Source organism: Coptis chinensis, chromosome 3, assembly GCF_015680905.1.
Source record: "Coptis chinensis isolate HL-2020 chromosome 3, ASM1568090v1, whole genome shotgun sequence".
In the NCBI taxonomy this organism is placed as follows: domain Eukaryota; kingdom Viridiplantae; phylum Streptophyta; class Magnoliopsida; order Ranunculales; family Ranunculaceae; genus Coptis; species Coptis chinensis.
In genome coordinates, this window is record NC_141458.1 from 96649372 (window position 1) to 96667868 (window position 18497).

The 18497-nt window shown below is 38.4% G+C and overlaps 3 protein-coding genes across 6 annotated transcripts; 2 read left to right on the top strand and 1 right to left on the bottom strand.

Annotated features, from left to right (window-relative positions):
• Window positions 1-386: 386 nt before the first annotated feature.
• Window positions 387-8565, top strand: LOC147511899 (protein EARLY FLOWERING 3-like). Of its 3 annotated transcripts, none has more exons than XM_086603501.1 (5): window positions 387-1036; window positions 4894-5843; window positions 6910-6961; window positions 7102-7582; window positions 8423-8565. In XM_086603501.1, the coding sequence occupies exons 1-5, from the start codon at window positions 851-853 to the stop codon at window positions 8437-8439; spliced, it is 1686 nt and encodes a 561-aa protein (XP_086459627.1). In that variant the 5' UTR covers window positions 387-850; the 3' UTR covers window positions 8440-8565. The 3 variants fall into 3 exon arrangements, with proteins under 3 accessions (XP_086459627.1, XP_086459626.1, XP_086459625.1); XM_086603500.1 differs by lacking the exon at window positions 8423-8565 and adding an exon at window positions 7670-8347; XM_086603499.1 differs by lacking the exon at window positions 8423-8565 and having other exon boundaries at window positions 390-1036; window positions 7102-8347.
• Window positions 8566-8710: 145 nt separating this feature from the next.
• LOC147511900 (protein neprosin-like) lies at window positions 8711-17488 on the top strand. Of its 2 annotated transcripts, none has more exons than XM_086603502.1 (7): window positions 8711-9059; window positions 9274-9360; window positions 9594-9854; window positions 10109-10270; window positions 10745-10798; window positions 10911-11057; window positions 11780-17488. In XM_086603502.1, the coding sequence occupies exons 1-7, from the start codon at window positions 8886-8888 to the stop codon at window positions 12161-12163; spliced, it is 1269 nt and encodes a 422-aa protein (XP_086459628.1). In that variant the 5' UTR covers window positions 8711-8885; the 3' UTR covers window positions 12164-17488. The 2 variants fall into 2 exon arrangements, with proteins under 2 accessions (XP_086459628.1, XP_086459629.1); XM_086603503.1 differs by having other exon boundaries at window positions 8950-9059; window positions 9315-9360.
• LOC147511901 (protein transport protein Sec61 subunit beta-like) lies at window positions 17097-17522 on the bottom strand. The gene has a single exon (XM_086603504.1). It carries the CDS (start codon window positions 17520-17522, stop codon window positions 17268-17270), a length of 255 nt encoding a protein of 84 aa, XP_086459630.1. The 3' UTR covers window positions 17097-17267.
• Between the last annotated feature and the right edge of the window lie 975 nt (window positions 17523-18497).

An 18497-nucleotide genomic window follows, 5' to 3' on the forward strand; every position in this document is an offset into this window, starting at 1 on the left:
ACGTTGTTCATCCAATATACAGGCATTTTGTCACATTCAATGGATTTAGCACAGCAAACTCATACCGACATGGGCTTGGTAGATCCAAGTGCTGTTAAATCTCTTATCCCTTTCAAGATGAACCATCACTTTCACTACATTTCTGCAACTGATCCTAGAATTTTCTAGCTCAAGCTCATCTCTGCATTGGTCACATGTCAACATGTGTGCCTATAATTTTGTCCAATCGATTGGATTATGACCTGCATTTCGTCCATTAGACCATTACATAAACAGTTCATTGGGTCTTCGTACTGTGGGCTTCTAGATGGGCTTCTAGTTTACAGAATCTAATTTGGATCCATTATAAGAATAATGTGAGTTGGCAAAAGCGTCTGTAAGCGGGACCCACATTCCTTGCACTTTTTACTCTTTTTGGAGAAAATCTAAACCCCCCACCTTTCTCTCTTTCTGTTCAAACTTGAAAGACCTCGTACAATAATCTCTCCACTTTGGTCTTCCTTTTCTACGTTGACGTAGTGTATACTTTCATGCAGCTCAACTCGTTTGTTTCTTCATTTCCTTCAATTTTCAGCTAAGCAGAGGTTGGTTTCAACAAGTGCTTGTGTTGTTCTTGAAAACATTCTCAGTGAAATTTTCAAGTGGGATTACTTTGTTTATTTCAAATAGAGGTAATTTTGAAGCTTGCGTAGTGTTGTAATTGGCTTGATCATGAAAATTTTGAGCTGTGGAATTTGGTTGAGGAAAGAATAACTGTATAAGTCAGATGGAATGTTGTTGTAGTGATTTGGTTGAAAAAATTAGTTTTTATATTTGGGATTTGAGTTAGACAAGTAGAGAGGAGAAGATAATGGAACCTATGTTTCCTAGAATTCATATTAAGGATACCGAGAAAGGAGGGCCAAGACCTCCTCCAAGGAACAAGATGGCTCTTTTTTATGAACAGCTATCAGTTCCTTCTCAGAGGTGTGGTTCTAAATTGCCTCGTTCGCGTACCGTAGCGGGCAGAATGGTTTCTTCAGGCTCATCAAGCCAGGTAGATTTCATTTCTGAAGTTATAATTACTTTAGCAAGTAGTTTTATCTAATTGTTCGAGGAAGTGGTATGTTCCGATAATTGGATACACTTGAAACTTCTGGTTTGGTAGTTTTGCATGTTTGAAACAGGTTTTGATTTATGCTTTGCATTTTATTACCGTATGTTTGTGTATTGAATTTTAGATAACTGTTGGCATTTGAAATAGTTCTCCGTAATTTTGTTAGAATCTATGTTTTTTTTTTGAAAGGCAAGCAGGGTTTTTGAGAGGTCCCTTACCCCTATTTTATTAAAATGAAAGCACTAACTTGGTTACATGGATTAGAATCTTACATATATTTTGCCCGAGGCATCATCATACACAATTTTCCATACATCCTCTGAAAAAGAGCTAGGTATAATTACCACGTAACTTATGGATGGTATATTTCCTGCCAAAATGTCGGCCAACTTGTTCACTTCTCGGAATACATGTTTGAGAGTAAACATTTGTAATTGTGATGTTAAGCTATTAATCCCCCCCATCAGATGGTTGGCGCCCCATGGGTGTTTGTCCTTGTCCTTCAAATACGAGACAACTATAGCAGAGTCTGTCTAGGCTTGAATTCTGAGACACCTGTGATCCACAGCAAGTTTGAGGCCTTGTGTGAGGCCTTGTAGCTCAATAAGATCGATTGTCGTGTACTCTGATCTTCCCTGTGCAGCCACAATCACTTCCCCTTGACAATTCCGAATCGCTACTGCCCACCCACCTAGTGTACCCTGTTGGGACCCATCTGTGTTGAGTGAACACATTCCTGTGGGTGGTTTCTCCCATACGCATTGCCTTCGTTCATACCGTCTCGGTTCCACAGATAAACCCACATTTGCATGATCCTGTTCCTTTTGGGCCCTTCTTCCATTTCCAGTTTGAGAGAATGGAGTTTTGTGGAAACATCTTGAATAAGTAATTTACTAACCTGCAGAGCTATCGTGTTTTTGTGCTGGAAGATGCGTCTGTTCCTTTCTTGCCACACACAATAAATGAACCCATTAAATAGAAGCCTTAATATGTCCAGCTGCACTCCTTTTCCCTTCGTTCTCAGTTCCACCCACTCAAGTTCAGTCTGCCAATTTGCACTTCTTGGTTTATCATAGCCTGCTTGCTTCAAACTGTGTTGCCATATGAATTGAGCAGATGTGCATTGAAAGAACATATGTTCCTCGGTTTCCCTTTCTCTCCAGCACAACACACATGTGTCATCAGGTACAGTACCCCACTCTTTCAACTTGCTTGTCGTTTTCAGTCCCCCCTTGAGCGTGAGCCATGCAATAAACGAATGCCGCAGAATTCCATTAGCAAACCAGACGAGATGGTGCCAAGAGTTTGAAGCTTTGGTGGTTCTTACACTGTCATAGGTCTCTCTGAGATTATAATCACCTCGCTTTGTAGCTGTCCATATCACCTTGTTAGTCCCATGTCCCACTTTTACGTCTTCTTCAATGGCTAGAGCAATATCAGGTATGTGAGCGCTGACACGTGTGGGTATACTCCACTGTCCATCCACTAATTATATTACTCACACATGCATTCAGTTGACATGTTGAGTTATATGTGAGAGATAGGGGAAACTTCTCTTTCAAAATACCTTCGGGGTGCCATGGATCCAGCCAGAACTGAGTACCTCTGCCATCACCAATTTGGTGTTGAACTATGTTCTGAGCTTCTTTCCAATTCTTCAGTCTATTGCGCCATACCCAGGAGCAGTCATTGGGGATCTTGAGCTGCCAAATATTTCTATCTCGGATCAAATTCTTTTTAACCCATTTGGTCGATAAGGTATTGCTCGAGCTGACAAGGTTCCAGAGATGCTTGAGGTTTGCTGCTACATTCAACACTTATAAACTTCGAATCCTGAGCCCGCCCACCTTCTTCATAAGGAAAACAAATGTCATCCCAACTAATCAGTACATGAGACTTGGAACACTCAGGTCCATTCCATAGAAAGTTTCTACATAGCTGATTGATGGCATCGATTGTCGACTGAGGTAACACAAAGGATGTTGTCCAGTATATACTCATTCCATTTAGAACTGCCTTAAGAAGTTGGAGTTTTCCTGCATAGGACAATGCTCTACCTTTCCATGCCTGAATTCTCTGTCTCACCTTCTCTATCAATGGAGTACAATCTCTGGCTTTTAGTCTTGTGGTAATTAACGGGAGCCCGAGATACTTGACTGGAAGTGCACCTCTCGGAAATTGTAGTATCTCCCCCATTTGAACATCAACAGTGTCTAGAATGCCCGAGTAGAACATTTGACTCTTTTGAAAATTCACTTGTAGCCCCATGCATTTGGCTAAGCTATGAAGGGTATTTTTGAGTGTGCTCACTGTATTTAGATCCCCATTCATGAAGGCAATGAGGTCATCAACGAAGGATAAGTGCGTTACTATCGGGTTGGAGCACTTGGGGTGTAGGCGGTAACTCCCTTCTTCAACTCGTTTCCGAATCATTTGGGTGAAAAAATCCATGACAAACACAAGCAAATATGGTGACATAGGATCTCCTTGCCTGATTCCTCTCCTGCTTCTGAAATACCCAAACGGTGTTCTGTTGATCATTATGCTATAACTTGGTGATACAATTTTGTATCCAACTGACAAAACATTGGAGGAATTCCAATTCTGTCGAGGGCATATCTCACTGCTTCCCATCTCACTGTATCATACACCTTCCTTAAGAGTCAATCTTCGCTACACATCTCGTGGGGGCGGGGGGGACAGTAACACATTATCCTGACTGCATCGCCCAACAATAAACGCGGACTGATTGAGAGATATCACCTGAGGCATAAATGCAAATGCCTTCATCCTGCATGTAATTATCTTGGTTATGCACTTGTAGATCACATTGCAGCATGCAATGGGTCTATAATCCTCTAGTGAATTAGGAGATAGCACTTTCGGTATCAAGGTTATGCATGTAGCTTTCACCTCCTGTAGAATCCTGCCCGATCTGAAGAAATTCCTGACTGCCTTTACAAAGTCATCTCCCACTATTCTCCAAGCCGCTTTGAAAAATAGTGCAGAAAACCCATCACTGCCCGAAGCCTTGTTATCTTCTATGTTGGCAACACACTCAATGATCTCATCTCGTGTTACCTCCCAAACCAGCTGATTCTTAGTATTCTCATCTAGCTGGGCGACTTGAATGTCCCCCATTTCTGTGAAATCCAATTCCTCTAACACCTCAGGGCTGTACATCTCTTGGTAGTACTTGACGCATTCATTTCCGATGTCAGCTAAGTCTTCATACACTGTACCTTGCTCATCTTTAAGACAGTTGATCTTGTTTGTCATCCTTCTAACCTTGATAGAGTTGAAGAAATATGTTGTATTGTTGTCCCCTAGAGTCACCACCTGATCTCTCGACTTTTGTTTGCATTCTGACTCCTCGGCCACCGCTGCTTTAACATAACAATAATACTTAGTTTATCATCATTTGGAGTGCAACATTTAATAAGCTTGATTAGTTTTTAAAGAAAGAAAGTTTTGGTTCATACAAATAAATTTCTATTCAGTGCCTAGAAAGTTTTAGGCCTAGATGGCGACACAAGGTGTTTTTTACTTGGGGAACTCCAAATTGGTTGGAGATATGAAACTTGGAACGCATCATGGGTCTTGTTTGCTAGAGGTGATATGATATTGAGGGTAATCATCTCTTAATTCATACTTCCCAAATAATTACTATATCTATTTTCAAGTAGACATTAATAAGCTCGCAAATTCAACATTTTACCGTGTTAATATCGTGCTAATCTTCTTTGCCCCTCTATATCCTCTTGATTGCTAAGTGTGATCAGCCATATGTGATATAGGGAGGTCGGCAAGAAAAGACTGTGTTTTCCCCAACTTCAATTCTTCCTCCTGTACCTGTTCATTCATCTGCCAAGGAAGCATATAATCGAGCTTCTAATATTGTGGGGAACTTATTATCAAGTATCGAATGTGATTCGTTTTTATCAAATGACATCTCTAAGTCTGAGAACTTATCTCTGAAGAAGCTTGGAGATGTGGGTGAATTTGGGGTCCCTTCGCTTGTCCAATTAGAAAGCACTCCATGTTCGAGTAAAGATCAGCTCGGCGTTGGTGGGGAAATACCGAGCCTCATCAGCCTGACCCATCAGAGCCGTGCTACACTGAAATCTACCGGAGCAAATTGTGATTCCATTAGCAACCACTTAAAAAGTACCAACATGACATGTTTGACGTCAAGACAACATCAAGGACAGCATAGTGGAATGGTATCTAAAGAAACTTCAACAAGTAAGGGTGGTGCACAGGAGCCAGCATCTCATCCTTCATTTCATGAAAAGACTTCTGAACCCTTGGATCACAACTATGGTTCCTCAAATCAAAAGAATCAGCACAATGCGGTTGATGATTTGGGGGGAGTATGTGATAAAGATACGTTGCTACATCAAGATCCTAAATCTTGTCTAAAACAAAACAGCAGCTGTTGTGCTGGTGTTATGCCTGAGTCCTTGAAGAGTGTGGCAAAGGGCAATGTTTCAGTTGGTGAAAGGGACTCATGTTCTAAAAGCTCTCTTGATAATGGTCATAGGAATCCAGATGGGGCTCAAGATAGCAGTGAGTATTTCAAAGGAAGGGCACATGTTTCTCAGCAGACGAATGGTGCGGACAGAAATGATAATATTTCTGAGACCTCCATGATGGATTCTATATTGGATTTGGGCATATCTCCTGATGACGTTGTAGGAGTGCTGGGACAGAAGCACTTCTGGAAAGCGCGAAGTTTGATTGTCAAGTAAGTTGTTCCTAGTGTAATTAGTACATCAATTGTACTTTAGTTTTGCTGTAATAAACTACTTATGCAGTGTCAAATCCGTCATATACCCGGCAGTAGAAAGTTTTAAATGATATGAAAAGTTCTGACATTTTTTAAATTATCATACTTGCTGTGAGGTGAAAATGTGGATTTAGTAAGAGCTGAATGGGAATATAGGATTTATTCTTGTGGATAAAAATAGTCATAGTAGGTATCTCTGAATCACCATATTCTGTAATTCCTGTAAACATTTAAATAAATTCAAAAAAATAAAATAAAAATTGTTGGAACTTATGGCAATGCAAATTCATTCTTAGTTAAATACAATCCTACCCTTTAGAAGCCTCTCTTAGGCACGCGTTATACTTAGCTCAAATATCATTTTTAGGAGGTAGAAAGATATCTTGTGGCCATAAAATGATGTGTGAAAACATCATGTAGAAGATACCTGCATTAAAATGTCATAGAAAGCTTTCCTCTTACATCATCTTTTACTTGCTGAATCTTTCATGTAAAGTTACTTGTTGAACTTGTTTATCCATGGAGTTCAGTTTTCCCCTGGAAAAAGGATCAACTTACATGATAGGTAGGAGAGCTGAGAGGTAGCACGCTCTTTCATGTCTAAGCCATAAAATCTGCAGATATTTTGCAATTTATGCAACTTTTGGACATCTATTCGACAAGTATTGTATTGTGGTTTATAAATTCCTCGTTGCATGTATGGTGCTCCATTTGCCTTAATATGAAAGTAATCAAATTATCCAGTATGGGTGAATTCTGCTAAGTTTCTGGATGAAACAAAATGCTGGTCTTCCTTGATGGTCTTTTAACCCAATCTGTATGTGTTGGAGAGGGAGACAGACTAGAAATGTTCCATTTATATTGTTCAGCAAGATGAATTCATTTCGTAATTCAGCTCTATCATTGGTCATATCTTTAGTACAGGGTTAAAAACATCTTTTATGAAAATTGATCAACTTTCTCTTCTCCATGTCTTTAGGGAACTTTGTTTAAGTGTTTAATCCATTTGTCCCTTTATTTTCAGTCAGCAGAGATTGTTTTCGGTGCAATTATTTGAGTTGCATAGACTGATGGAGGTAAGTTGAACCTGACTGAACTGAGTAGCTATTGTCTTTACCGAGTTGAGGTGCACAATTATGTTATTTCCTTTTTTCTTTTTAATGAACTTTAGGCTATAAAGAATATGGTCTGAATCAAATTCCAATTCTTGGAACAGGTCCAGAGATTTATTGCTGGATCGCCACATTTATTGCTGGAAGATAACTTTAACTTATGCAAAGCTTCTCCAGCTAAAAAGCTGCCTATAGATGATGGTCGAATATCCCCACCACAGGCTGTTAAGCAGAAAGATGAGAAACTAAGGTCAGCTAATGCAACAGAGAATGTAGTCGGGAAGCCAAGTACTCCAGATGATTTCAACGAAGGAATTGTTACAGAAAATCCAAGTTATGGGGCATGTTCCAGAATTCGACCACCAGAACCTGTGTATCCTAGTAGTGAAGCAATAAGTCCTTGGTGTTTCCATCCACCCTCAGGGAATCAGTGGTTGCTTCCCATAATGTCCCCCACTGAAGGACTTGTTTACAAGCCATATCTTGCACCAACTTATGGAGGCTATGGGCCTATGATGAGCCTCGCTCCACTCGCAGGAGGCTTCCTGAATCCAGCTTATGGGGCTCCATCAATACATCCACATGGTATGAGCCTTTACCCTCTAACTCCTAGAGCTCCGATGTACTACCAGCCAACACATTTCCCTCATTGCATACCAATTATATGCCCAGTTATTGCCTCGTCTGGGTTTGAAGAACCATTGGCTGGGACACAACCACATCAACAAGTTACACATTTACCAATGTGTGATGTTAATGGCATAGTGCAGTCTCAAAGCCCATTCAAAATGCTGAACCAGAAGAGTGTAGCTGTTTCATCTTGCACCAGAGATGATGAACTAGAATTGAATGAAGCAAGAAGGTCCCCTATTGGGGAAGGAATTGATGGTGGTCAGGCTTCTGAAGGAAGAGATGTGCTCCCTCCTCCCCTATCTCCCGTCATAGGGAATGTTGTTGAACCTCTGCAGACCCAATGTAGAAACCAAAAGACTCCAGTGATTAAGGTTGTACCTCATAATCCTAGATCTGCAACTGAATCAGCGACTCGGATTTTCCGATTCCTACAAGAAGAAAGACAACAATATTAGTCACTGTAACATAGCGACTACCTAAAGCAGGCATTAGTGAACCAAATTATACTCATAAAATTTTCAAGAAAGTTACTTTCTGGTTCAACTATATAAATTATTCTTTGTGAACTAGATTCAGCGCAGTATCAGGTTGATCCCTGGGATTCAGACAAGTATAGGAGCGCTCCAAGTATAGTAACAGCTAACAACTAATGCAGTGACTTTGTTATAACACCATGCACAGTTGTTTTGTACTTATGTAGTTTCATATTGAGCTGCACCTTCATTCGTACTATTTACTTCAGATAATAACATCACTGCACGAAAAACTGAAATACTCATTCTCATATTGTAGATTTCCAGATGATGTAATTTTCAATCAACAAATCAAATGGCGATAGCTAGGCCGAAATGAAGTTTTCACCGAGATGTAAATCAGATGCTAGTTCTATTTTGCAACAATTTCGGTCAAAGAAGATGCTCATTTTGTAAAAGAAATGCAAGTCTTGTTAATGTCCACATAGATTGTGTGCATGTGTTTACAAATGTCACAGATTCTTCCCTGTTTGAAGCCCTCATTTAATGCCTTTCCTCTGGCTAAGGTTGAATTGTAGGCTCGTAGCAAGCACACCACATAGGAATTACCGGAATGAAGCAATATAAATGACCAAGTGATACTCGATTTTAAGACTGCACGCATGTTTATTTTGTCCTTGTATATTTTGATTCCATTCAAGATTGTTCTTCGTAGAGAGAAACTTGTGGAGTGAGTAGAAGAAAAGACTAAGAGGAAGCCGGAGTCACATATTTGGGATTAAATGAAGAAGATAGAGAGTGTCTATGGATTCAGGTTGACAGGAAAAGTGCTTCTTTTGGCAGTGTTCTTTGCTCTTTACAGTGCTGGAATGAATGGTGAGATATCTGAGGAGAAATCTATCGAAGTCAGGAAGAGACTAAAGATGCTCAATAAGCCTGCAGTGAAGAGCATTAAGGTACGTTAATGATGATATATATTTCTAGTCTTGTTGCAAGTTTAAACTGTACCTTTTAGTTTGAGGGGGTTAAGTTGTATTTGCCTTTTGGATATTCAGTATACTCTCTACCTTTTGGCATACAGCTCATTTGAATTTGAGGGCAATGGCCACCTTACAGTGTCGTTCTCTAAACTTGATCTCTGCTAATAAAAAATTCTTATATCAATTTTAGAGTGAAGATGGTGACATGATCGACTGTGTTGACATATACAGGCAACCTGCTTTTGATCATCCTGCTATGGAAAATCACACCATTCAGGTGAAGTTCATCTAAATTGTTGTAATGGTTACTTCTTCTTACCATAGACCAGTGGAAATATTATTTCTGAGTATGTTTATTCTCGACCAAAAAAATCCTCGCATCCATTGGCTTTGAACTTTGCCTAGGGCCCCTGATTGTCTGAAGACCAGTGGAAAACCAATGTTTATTCTATGACCATTTACTGTTCTCGTGAAGGAATCATGGAATCATATATTTTTTTGTACATACAGATGGAACCCAGTGATGAATCTCCTACATTGGAGCCTTCAAAAAATACCAGTGAATCAGCAACCACAGTGATATCACAAGTGTGGCACAAAAGTGGGAGTTGTCCCAAGGGCACAATTCCCATTCGCCGTGTCCGAAAGGAAGACCTGCTCGGGGCTGGTTCTCTTGAATCTTATGGTAGGAAGAATCCATATGTTCCTGATACTACACATAAAAAAATAAACGAAAAACGACTTGAACACTTCCCAGAAGTTAACCGATCGGTAAGCCCTCTAGTTTCTATATAATTAGCTTAGAACAATATATCCTCTAGTTTCTATATAATTAGCTTAGAACAATATATGTGCATCAAAAGCCTGATATCTGTTCAAGACATCAATGTGTCTAATGCCCGTAAAGATATTAATTGTGGAAGCAGGTTACGATATCTAATTCCTCAAACTGTATCATAAGTATGGTGAGTTCCATATGACTTCTCTCTGTTCTAATATGAACAGTGTGCTATGGCTTTTAACAGGTTACATATCTAATTACTCAAGGATACAGTTACATAGGTGCGAGAGGAGATATAAACGTATGGAATCCATCCTTGGAATCACAAGATGAGTACAGTAGCGCTCAAATATGGCTTCGAAATGGCCTTCCTCAGAATTATGAAAGTGTGGAATCCGGATGGGTGGTAAGTATGCATTACCTGTCATTAATGTGGATTTTTGGTATGCCCTGAAGACACTACAAAGAGAATCTCCGAAAAGCTTTTTGCCCTCAAACTATTGTCAAGGTGTCACAGGACATCTTCGTATATCTGTGAACTTTGTATAGTCCATAGAAGAACGCTCCAGTTCTTTTGTTATCAGTTCAGTTAGATTTTTATCAATCTTTGTAGTCTCTCCCCTCCCAGGACTCTCTTGAAAAAGTTACGATAAGAAAATAAATAATAATAATAATAAAAATAACCATAAACAAAATGTCTCTACCATTACAAGGTACAATTAAATATGCTTCGGCTTTCCACACAAGTCACAAGTAGGATCCATGTCATTTTTCAACCAGATTAAAACTTTCACTTCTTTCAGAGAGAGTATTTTCATGGCATTGCCTCTTTGCTTAAATTTTAAAAGTTTTATATTGAGTAACAACATGAAAATTTCAGGTGAATCCTAAGGTATATGGTGATATGCAGACTCGACTATTTGCTTATTGGACTGTAAGTTTTAAAGTTTTAGTTCAACTAATATTCTCTGCATTCATAGATCTTTTCCTCCAAGTACCTTCTAAATTTCTTATTAACTGCGGAATTGATTGCTTTGATGGTTTAGGCAGATTCATCAACAAAAACAGGCTGTTTTGATTTAACCTGCTCAGGATTTGTTCAAACTAGCCATGAGATAGCTCTTGGTGCCAGTATTGATCCTGTTTCGTCGCGATTTGGCAACCAATATAAAATATCCATTTACCTATATCAGGTAAGACTTTTTACTTTTTAAACTCCTATTTGGTGGTTGATGGTCTCTACTCTGATATAATGGCTAAAACACCGGAATCTGAATATACTTAGAATTTGGTATTTTCATAATTTGTTTGTCAGCAAACACGAGTTGAACTTATCCTAGAAGACCACTAAACCAGTGAGGATAATGCACAACTGCACAAGTGCTTATTAACAAAAATATACTCGAGTACCTGCGCTTTGTGAACAGTTTCTTACTTGGCTAGCGTAAGGAAAAGTTAACTAGAATAAGTAGTTTTTTAGAGAAGACAAATAAGTTTCAGAATCAGTGTCATACTTGCTGTTGATACACTTTGTTACAAAAATGCGCGTAAGATGTGATCATGTTAAAGCTTTTAACCAAATCAAATAGGCATTCTAGTGTTAAACAATTTTCTCGACACCAGAATTAGCTTCCACAACTTCTAGAATGTCTGGCTTTAATTTTGCCAACTGCAATCTAGGTGATATACAAGACCACTGAGTCACTGACAAATAAATAGTTCGTTCTAGGAAAAGGATGATGGATGATCCTTCAAAAGTCTTGAGTTAATGCAGATTGATCATAAATAAACATTATTACATAATCTGCCATTATGTACAGGAAAACTGGCCGACGAATTACTAATCAATTAGTTACAAATTTTCTTTAGTTTTTTCTTTATATCTCACTTAAACATAATTTCATTTTTCACTCAGGACTCCAACACTGGTAATTGGTGGTTGCAGTTTGGAGAAAGGATCAACATAGGATACTGGCCAGCCAGATTATTCTCCTTGTTAACTCACAGTGCATTATACGTTATGTGGGGAGGTGAAGTCTACAGTTCCAAGATAAAGACATCCCCTCATACAACCACACAGATGGGCAGTGGATATTACGCTGAGGGCCTATTTGGTTCAGGATGCTTTATTAACAACATAAGAATTAGAGACTACTCAATGTCATTGAAGTTCCCTGATTGGATTGCCTCAGCTTCGGAGGAAGTATACTGCTACCACGCAACTATTTATAGACCAGGTTATCTATCAGAGCCTAATTTCTACTTCGGAGGACCTGGTCGCAACCCTTCATGCCCATGAGACGGTGCCGACTTGAACAACCATAATATACACATCAAGTCATCAACCCTCAATCCCAAATGAGTTTGTAGATTTAGTTTTCAGTCCTGTTTCGTCAGTTCTTCGGGAAATTCGTTGTCCATGCAGGATGAGTTAGATTGAATAAGAACAAGTTCCAAAATAATCGTAAAATACGGGAAGCTACTCAATGCGAAACTAAATTTGGACCATTGAATTGAAAAAGTTTGAGTATTGCATTTTCGATCTATAACCATCTGGCTATCAATAATTTAGGACTTGCTGCTTAAACTGAAAACTTGTCCTCCGCGTTTTTGAACCATATTAAAATTGTCCATACAAGTTACTGGTATAAGGCTATAAGCAGAAGCAATACTACTATGATAATATTATCAGAACAGAATATATATGTATATTACGATTCTATGGCCATGCAAGCCTCCAAAGCCAAGTGCTAACAGCAACACGTTGAGGATTGGTTATAGTCCAGGCCTAATAATATCATCAACTATTCAAGCAAACAGAAGCGGTGCAGTTGGTAAATGGCGTTGTTATCAATCCAATCTCTGGGTTTAAACCACTACCACAATTCCCCAACATATTTTGATTCTTAATTTGTGCTTTAGAGTTTACAGAAACGAAAACAACAAAATTGTTATTGAGAGTTGAACTCGAGACCTGCATACACAATGTCACAATTCAATTGCCATGCGACTGAAAGATTATGGAATCTTTTAAAAGTCCGCATTGTGGAATCCCTCTTTTAAAGGTTCTCCACATCAATTTGCTCCTTTAACCTTGCCTTGAAAAGGCTGGTGTGGCCCTCAATTTTGAGGGCAATGCATTGGTAACTACCTTTAAAAAAAGACGAAAACAAATGAATTTTGGGGAAAGATTTTGAGCTTGGTTAGGTTTAGTGAGGCTGAAGAATTTTGGTTCCATTTTCTATGAAGGTCAAGTCTATTGTTTGAATGGGCTTTCTACTTGCTTAGAACACCAAACTACGTATCTATGCAACCACCTAAGATACAATGCTCCTCACGGCTAATGTTCATGCATCACAATACACTGGCAGCTATAGTAGTAGACATTGTAACATTGAGCCTGTTCTACCATGGGTTGTGTATTTGATTGCTTTGATGATTCAGGCTGATTCATCAACAAAAACAGGATGTTTTGATCTAATCTGCTCAGGATTTGTTCAAACTAGCCTTGAGATAGTTCTTTGTGCCAGTATTGATCCTGTTTCGTCGTAATTTGACAATGGAATTTTCTTAGCAGCAGGTACCAGCAGAGCATGTAGAAGAAACGCCGAGGAGGGAGAGAGCCGAGGGCTCAAATGCGCCATTCAATGGGCGTATGTCTTAGGCTACAACAAGATTATCATTGAAACGGATTGCAAAACAGTAGCTGACTTTTGGAATCACCAGGCTACTAACATCGGGAGGATAGCCGCTAATATAATTATAGATGCACAGTACTACATCTCCTCTTTTAATTCCCTAAATGTAACACATGTAGATAGATCATGTAATAAGGTCGCCCATCTGTTAGTGACCAGTGCTCATCATCTCAGAGACTGTTTTTGGGAGATGGAAGCACCCACTTGGTTACTAGGACTATTGCAGGAGGAACTTATAACATGTAATATTCAGGTGCCTGACGCACTTTAGTGCATATTTATTTATATATATATATAATGTGGTTTTACCAAAAAAAAAAAGGAAGGAAAGACTCTTTACTCTTTAAACCCCTATTTGATGGTTGATGGTCTCTACTCTGATATAATGGCTCAAACACTGGAATCTGAATGTATTTGGAATTTGGAATTTTCATAATTTGTTTGTCAACAAACCCGTGTGTTGAACTCATCCTAGAAGACCACTAAACCAGTGAGGATGCACAAGTGCTAATTAACCAGAATTTACTCGAGTACCTGCGCATTGTGAACAGTTTCTTACTTGGTTAGCGTAAGGAGAGGTTAACTAGAATAAGTAGTTTTCTACACAAGGCAAATAAGTTTCAGAATCACTATGATACTTGCTGTTGATGCCCTTTGTTACAAAAATACGCTGTAAAGCGTGATTATGTTAAAGTTTAAACCCAATCAAATAGGCATGCCAATGTTGAACAATTTTCTCGACACCAGAATTACCTTCCACAAATTCTAGATTAATGTCTGGCCTTTGTCAAGGCTCTGTTTGGTAGTGTGAATAGAGAGTCTATATTCAGGAATTGGTGACGTGGCAGTCATGTTTACCTTGTATAGGTGTTTGGTCCGTCTAAAACGTGGATACTCTAATAAGCTCTTTGAATTGCGAGAACACAAAAGTGTGGATAAGCAAATCCAAAAGAAAAGCCCAGATTCGCTAAAACGTGTTTTCTATCTATGAGAGAGAAAATAATAATAATAATAATAACACGTAAAGAATGTTCTCCCTATCTCTTTCTCTCTTTCATGGGAATCCTAATAATGGAATTCTAATAATGGAATCATAAACTTTATGTATTTTTTCTCTCTCCACCTTTTTTATTTTCTCACATTAAAACCTTTTTTTTTTCTTTAAAAAAATAGTGTTTAAATCTTCACATTATTAATCAAATTGGGATTTTCTTTTTTTTTGGGATATTTTTTGTATAAATCAATTGGGTGGTTATGTATTCAATATTTAATTAGTTTTATTTTTTTATTTTTTATATTTTTTTATGAGTTTTTATTTGCAAATTTTGTATATGATTTTTTTTTTTTTTTTAGTTTTTCTTTTGTATAATATAAAAAATGAGTATATAGGTGTGAATGTCAACCAAACAGTAGCCAAGTAAAACATGTGACAGGATAAAAGGCAGACACACAAGTACTCCATCTCATGACTTATATCACCTAATCATAGTTAAGTAATACAATATCTCTTGCAGCCAAACAGAGCCCAACTGCACGGCGATATACAAGAGCACCCACAAACAAATAGTTAGTTCTAGGAAAAGGATGATGGATGTCAAAAGTCTTAAGTTAATGCAGATTGATCATAAATAAACATTGTTGCATAATCTGTCATTATGTAAAGGAAAACTGGATGAATAACTAATCAATTACTTACTAATTTTCTTTAGTTTATTCTTTATATCTGACTTTAACATAATTTCTTTTTCGACTCAGGACCCCAACACTGGTAATTGGTGGTTGCAGTTCGGAGACAAGATCAACATAGGATACTGGCCAGCCATATTATTCTCCTTGTTAAGTCACAGTGCATTAAAAGTTATGCTGGGAGGTGAGCTCTACAGTTCCAAGATAAAGACGTACCCCTCATACAACCGCGCAGATGGGCAGTGGACATTACGCTGAGGGCCTATTTGGTTCAGCATGCTTCGTTAGATACATAAGAATTAGAGACTACGCAATGTCATCCAAGTTCTCTGATTGGATTTCCACAGTGCCGACTTATACAACCATATACGCTCGAACCCAAATGAGCGTGTAGTTTTAATTTTCAATCACGTTTCATCAGTCAGAAATTCCATGTCCATGTAAGATTAGATTGAATAAGAGCGAGTTCCAAAAGAAGTTTATTGTTTTCCTTACGTCGTATCTCGTATTTGTGCGGCATCTCTTTCTTCCTTTATAAGGTTTAGATCCATTAACTTTGCAGTCCAGGCAAATGCTTTTGCTATCTTCTCTTGTTCATCTGGGCCTTTCTACTAATGAGAGGACCTCAATGAAATCTGCTGGTATGTGACATAATGTATGTGCCAACTGTTCATCCATCAAATAATCCATAAACACCTTAACGCATTTCAGTGAGTGAGAAATTAACGACGACTATCAAGCTTGAGGATTCTATGTAGGTATCATTAGCAACCCCAGTTGCTCAACGTCAAGAACCAATTCATTCAGCGATGAAACAATAAATGATTTCAGTTCCTGACTGGATTATTAGTTACAAACAAAGCGAAACCACACCTCTCTACAAAGACTAACCCTCGTTCAATCAGTAAAGGAAAATCATTAATTCATTTACATCTCCCAAGTCCCAACAACTCTAGTAATCTGGTGATAAATTGAGCCTAGTACACCAATCATGTCGTTGCACTAAAAGTAAAAGATGGGTTAACCAGAAACTGTTATCTACCGTTCTATCACTTCTTTCACGGGAATCTTTCTGACTCCTTTCCTAACATGTAACGAGGAAGTGGAGCTGGGGAGCCTTCCACGTTCACCTCCTAATATCATTTCTTTCCTTGACATCATTTTTGGAGTATCTTCCAGTAAATGAACTAACATAATAATGAAAACAAGAATTCAACTATGAGACTTGACACATGCGTCAGAATAATGGAGCTGATCATCACAAGGCACTAAGGCAGGTCTAACTGTAATGTCTCTTAAAGCGGCTATGTGGAGTATTTGAGTCCCTGGACGTGATACAATCCACTGACGTCAAAGCAGTTGCAACTTATCCACCAACATTCATCACACAGTTAAAGTGGAAGAGTTTTAGAGAGGTCCAAGGTAAAAGGAAAAAGTAATTGGACACAGACATACTATTCCGACCTAACTGATAATAAACAATACACACCAGCGTGTACCTCAATGCAAAAGAACGTTCTCCAAACTGAGATATATGGAATGGCATGGACATAAACCATCTACTTAGGTATACATTAAGATGGATGTATCCAAAGTGAATGTGCCAATCTCAATCCCCAGCAGCATATGCTACTGTTTGTTAGAACATCAAAATTAAAATAGATATTTAGAAAATCGGTATTCACAGTATTGGTTCACTACCATTGCTGATTGAGTGCAACATCCTATGGAGAAAGCAGGGTATAATAAGCTTTCAACAGAAAAATACAATTTAATGACTTTAGAAAAATTCATTTGCCAGAACTGATGGGTGTAAAATATTCGGCCAACATAATGAAATTCAGGGTATTCAAGTAGCAATCAAGAGCAAACACAATTTAAAGCAGCTCCTCACTACATGCTCATTCTTGTGGATTTAGCTTACATTGATCAGGTAAACAAACAAAACTCCATGAAAGTAAAATATGTCTATCAAAACTATCAAGTTAATGCATACTTGCATCTCAAACAACTTTTCCATTAAGACCTCCCTGCCTCTCTTAGGTACAACTTACCAAACACATGCAGGACAGCAACAAAGGCTATGAATCCAGTGCTCATGACAAGCACAACATTAGGAGAAATCTTGAGCCCTGGCGCATCATCTGTATAGAACTGGAGCATATTGTTACCTACAGCTGCCGAAGCCCCACCACTGGTAGTCCTGCGCCTGCGCAAGTTAGCAGCTGCTGCTGCACTACTTCCCCTGGGAGGAGCTGCTCCAGTTGTAACCATTTCTGTCAATCACATGAAGGTAAAACGAAAAGAGGATCAGAACGATTTGTAACGTACAGCACAAGTCACAAATTATTTACAGTGAAGTAATGAATAGATATACTCAAAGAGAGCACTCCGAAGGAGAGGGATAGTGACAAGTGAGTGTGGCAGCCCTAAAAGTGAGAGGGATAGTCAGTTCTCATCGGTTTATGGAATCCTACTTAAGCCCTCTATAGATGTCAAATTTGGAAGTTCCCAAATCACACTCGGCCGAGTTATTCAGCTTCATTTGTGGTGATATGATTCTACTAATTACCCTAAAGGTACAAATGTACAGAAAGGATTAAATCCCCTATGTTACATGTCCGTGTCGGCCATACCTCAATCCGAAGCCCTAATTGCAAATCAATTTCTTTATTCGAATTAGAACAAAAAATATCATGATACAAATATAAAGGCAAACAAACAAAAAATATCAGATCTAATCAATTATTAATTCAAAATACATGTATAGATCTGATCATTACCTTAATCCGATCGAATTGAAATTATTAAATGAATCTTAATCAGTAAATAAAAGAAAATTTGTAGATTGGTTACCTTCGAAATCTAGGAGAGAAGCGTCGAAAGGCTTTCGAGATTCGTCGGTTTTGTAATGCGGAAATGAGGAACGCGAATGAAGGGTTGTGTCTTATATAGAGGACGAACGACACGTCACGTTTTTGTTGACTGTTTTGGTCAACTTGTTGACCTTGAGCCTACCTTGACCGGTTGGTTGCTCAAAGGGAATTTTAGAAAGGATGATTTTGGTTTGAAATTTTGATGTATGTCTTAACTTTCAAGCCAGAATTATTGTGAGCGAAAATGAAATCCAAAATTGAACCATTTTACTTTAGAAATATATTTACCCCAACTATAAAGAGAACCATATTGGACCTCATTAACGATGTTTTTGTTGGCCCAGATGTGCGCTTCTAAACATCAAGTTTTACA